This window comes from Carlito syrichta, unplaced genomic scaffold, assembly GCF_000164805.1.
Source record: "Carlito syrichta isolate Samal-C Ts95f unplaced genomic scaffold, Tarsius_syrichta-2.0.1 Scaffold305865, whole genome shotgun sequence".
NCBI classification, from domain to species: domain Eukaryota; kingdom Metazoa; phylum Chordata; class Mammalia; order Primates; family Tarsiidae; genus Carlito; species Carlito syrichta.
In genome coordinates, this window is record NW_007249961.1 from 393843 (window position 1) to 396474 (window position 2632).

Genomic DNA, 2632 nt, shown 5'->3' on the forward strand with positions numbered 1-2632 from the left:
TTGTAGAGATGAAGTCTCGCTGCCCAGGCAGGTCTCGAACCCACGGGCTCAGGCAATTCAGTCACCTCAGCCTCCCAAAGGCGTGGGATTGCAGGCTGAGCCACCAAGCCCGGCTTTTTAAAAAAAATTTTAAAAGAAGTAACCAGGATAAGCCGAACACTGTGGTTCACACCTGTAATCCCAACACTTTGCCGGGGACTCAGGATTGCCTGAGCCCATGGATTCAAGACCAGCCTGGGCAACTTGGCGAGATCTCAACTCTACAATAAATTGAAAAATTAGCTGGGCCTGGTGGCCTGCCTACAGTTCTAGCTTCTCGGAAGGTTAAGGTAGAAGGATCGCCTGAGCCCAGCAGATTGAGGCTGTAGTGGCTGTGAGTGTGCCACTGCACTCCAACCTGGGTGACAGAGTGAGAGACTTCAACTCAAAAAAAAAAAAGTATCTAGGACAAAAATAACAGCTTGAGTAAATAATTCATTTGGGGAAAAAAATAATAAGAATTTTCACCTAATAAAAGTTCAATAGTACTTAGCATGTTTATGGTCAGAGTAAAGAGTATAAGAAAATGGGTGCTCTATGTAACTGTTTAGGGAAAAAATTGATTCAGCTATTTATAAAGCTGTCATCTCTAGGAATTGGATTCATGATGGGAAGACTTTATTTTTTACCTTCTGTACAGTTTTGTTTTTTGGTTGTGCTCATTAATTGTATAAGGAAATTATTGACCAAATAAAAGGACTGTATTAATAATTATAGGCGAAATTACAAGAGTCCATTGAATATGAAGACTTGGGAAAAAATAATTCCGTAAAAACGATTGCACTAAACCTCAAGAAGTCAGATAGGTAAGTTGGATCAATATTATGCAGAATAGTTATGTAACATAATTCAGTGTAAAATATATCCTCAAGTATAGCGCTCATGTTTTAATCAGTTTGTTACATAAAAGTTATAATACCCTTTTTTCTTTAAAATTTACTTTGTGCATCTCAGGAAAGCATTCTAACTGATCAAACCCAAGAAAATAAATGTTGATTATTTGTGCTGTTTCTCTCTTATTTCCTGTATGAGAATTAAAGTTAATTATTTAATTGAAATCTCAACTATAGTATCATTTTTTTTTTTTTTTTTTTGTCTTCAGTAGAACATTGTACTGGCCACTAAAATGTTGGAAAGACAAGTGTTGAACATCTTTACTGTGAGTGAGTAGTAATTTCTTCTGTGCTAATCTTTAGGTATTATCATGGTCCAACTCCAATTCAGTCTCTGCAGTATGCAACGAGTCAGGACATTATTAATTCTTTTCAAAGTATTAGACAAGAAATGGAAGCTTATACACCCAACTTAACTCAGGTAGGTGTCTTGTACTCTTTGCTTCCTCAGTTTCTGAGCACAGCCAGATTGAACTGTATAACTAATATTTTAATTGAGTTTAAAGACTTAATTCTGTTAAGTAAATTGATAAAATCAAGACCTAGGGAGAAAAGGTGTTTGGCATAATCAGGAAGCTTCTGAAGATAAGATAATAATGAAAGATGAGGTAATGAGTTTTGTGATTCGTAATTTTTTATTTCTATATACTCAATTTCACTAGGACAGTCTCCTAGGTTTCCAAATTCTCTGTGGACATCATTCTCTGATCGTCTGCATAACCTCAAACTCAAAATATATAAACCAGAGCTTATTATCAGTTCTTCCTTTTTCTCACCATTCATGCTTTGGTTGATCAGCAAGTTCTGTCAGTTCTTTCTTGAGCAATATCTCTTGACTCCATCACCTTGATTTAGGCAAACCTGATCAGTTTTCCATAATTCTACTGCAAGTTATCTTTCTAAAAACCTAACATTCAGTTTCATCGTTTGAGCCTAGGTGTTCGAGTTCAGACTAGGCAACATAGACTGCGTCTCAAAAAGAAAAAAATGTTGTTATTAAAAAAATTAATTAAGCCGGGCTCAGTGGCTCAGCCTGTAATCCCGCGCCTTGGGAGGCTGAGGTGAGTGGATTGCCTGAGCCTGCGGGTTCGAGACCCGCCTGGGCAACTCGGCGAGACCTCATCTCTACAATAAATCAAAAATCAGCCGGGTGTGGAGGCGCATGCCTGTAATTCCGGCTACTCGGAAGGCAGAGGCGGAAGGATCACCGGAGCCCAGCAGGTCGAGGCTGCGGTGGCTGGGAACGGCCACTGCACTCCAGTCTGGGCAACAGAGTGAGACTCCAACTCAAAATAAATAAATAAATAAATGTAACAACAGCCCCCCAAAAAGATACATGTTAACATGTTGTTTTACTTGTTTTCTTTTTTAAAACTCAGTCTTGCCGCTGGGTGGCTCGAGCCTGTAATCCCAGCACTTTGAGAGGCAGAGGCAAGAGGATTGCTTGAGCCCATGGTTCAAGACCAGCCTGGGCAGCTTGGTGAGACCTCGTCTCTACAATATATCAAAAAAAATTAGCCAGGCGTGGTGGTGCACGCCTGTACTTCTAGCTGCTTGGAAGGCTGAGACAGCCTGGGCAACTTGGCGAGACCGCATCTCTACAATAAAAAAAAAAAAAATTAGCCGGGCATGGTGGCACATGCCTGTAGTTCCAGCTACTTGGAATGCTGAGGTGGAAGGATCACCTGAGCTCAGCAGGT

The 2632-nt window shown here is 40.1% G+C and overlaps 1 protein-coding gene across 2 annotated transcripts in view; it reads left to right on the top strand.

Annotated features, from left to right (window-relative positions):
* The window catches only part of GTF2H1 (general transcription factor IIH subunit 1), a 44802-nt gene that overhangs the window by 34330 nt on the left and 7840 nt on the right, over positions 1–2632 (top strand). For both annotated transcript variants that reach the window (XM_008062829.2, XM_021714884.1), the window contains 2 exons: positions 757–845; positions 1236–1353. In XM_008062829.2, the coding sequence (XP_008061020.1) occupies positions 757–845; positions 1236–1353 (207 nt within the window). The remainder of the gene's footprint in view (positions 1–756; positions 846–1235; positions 1354–2632) is intronic.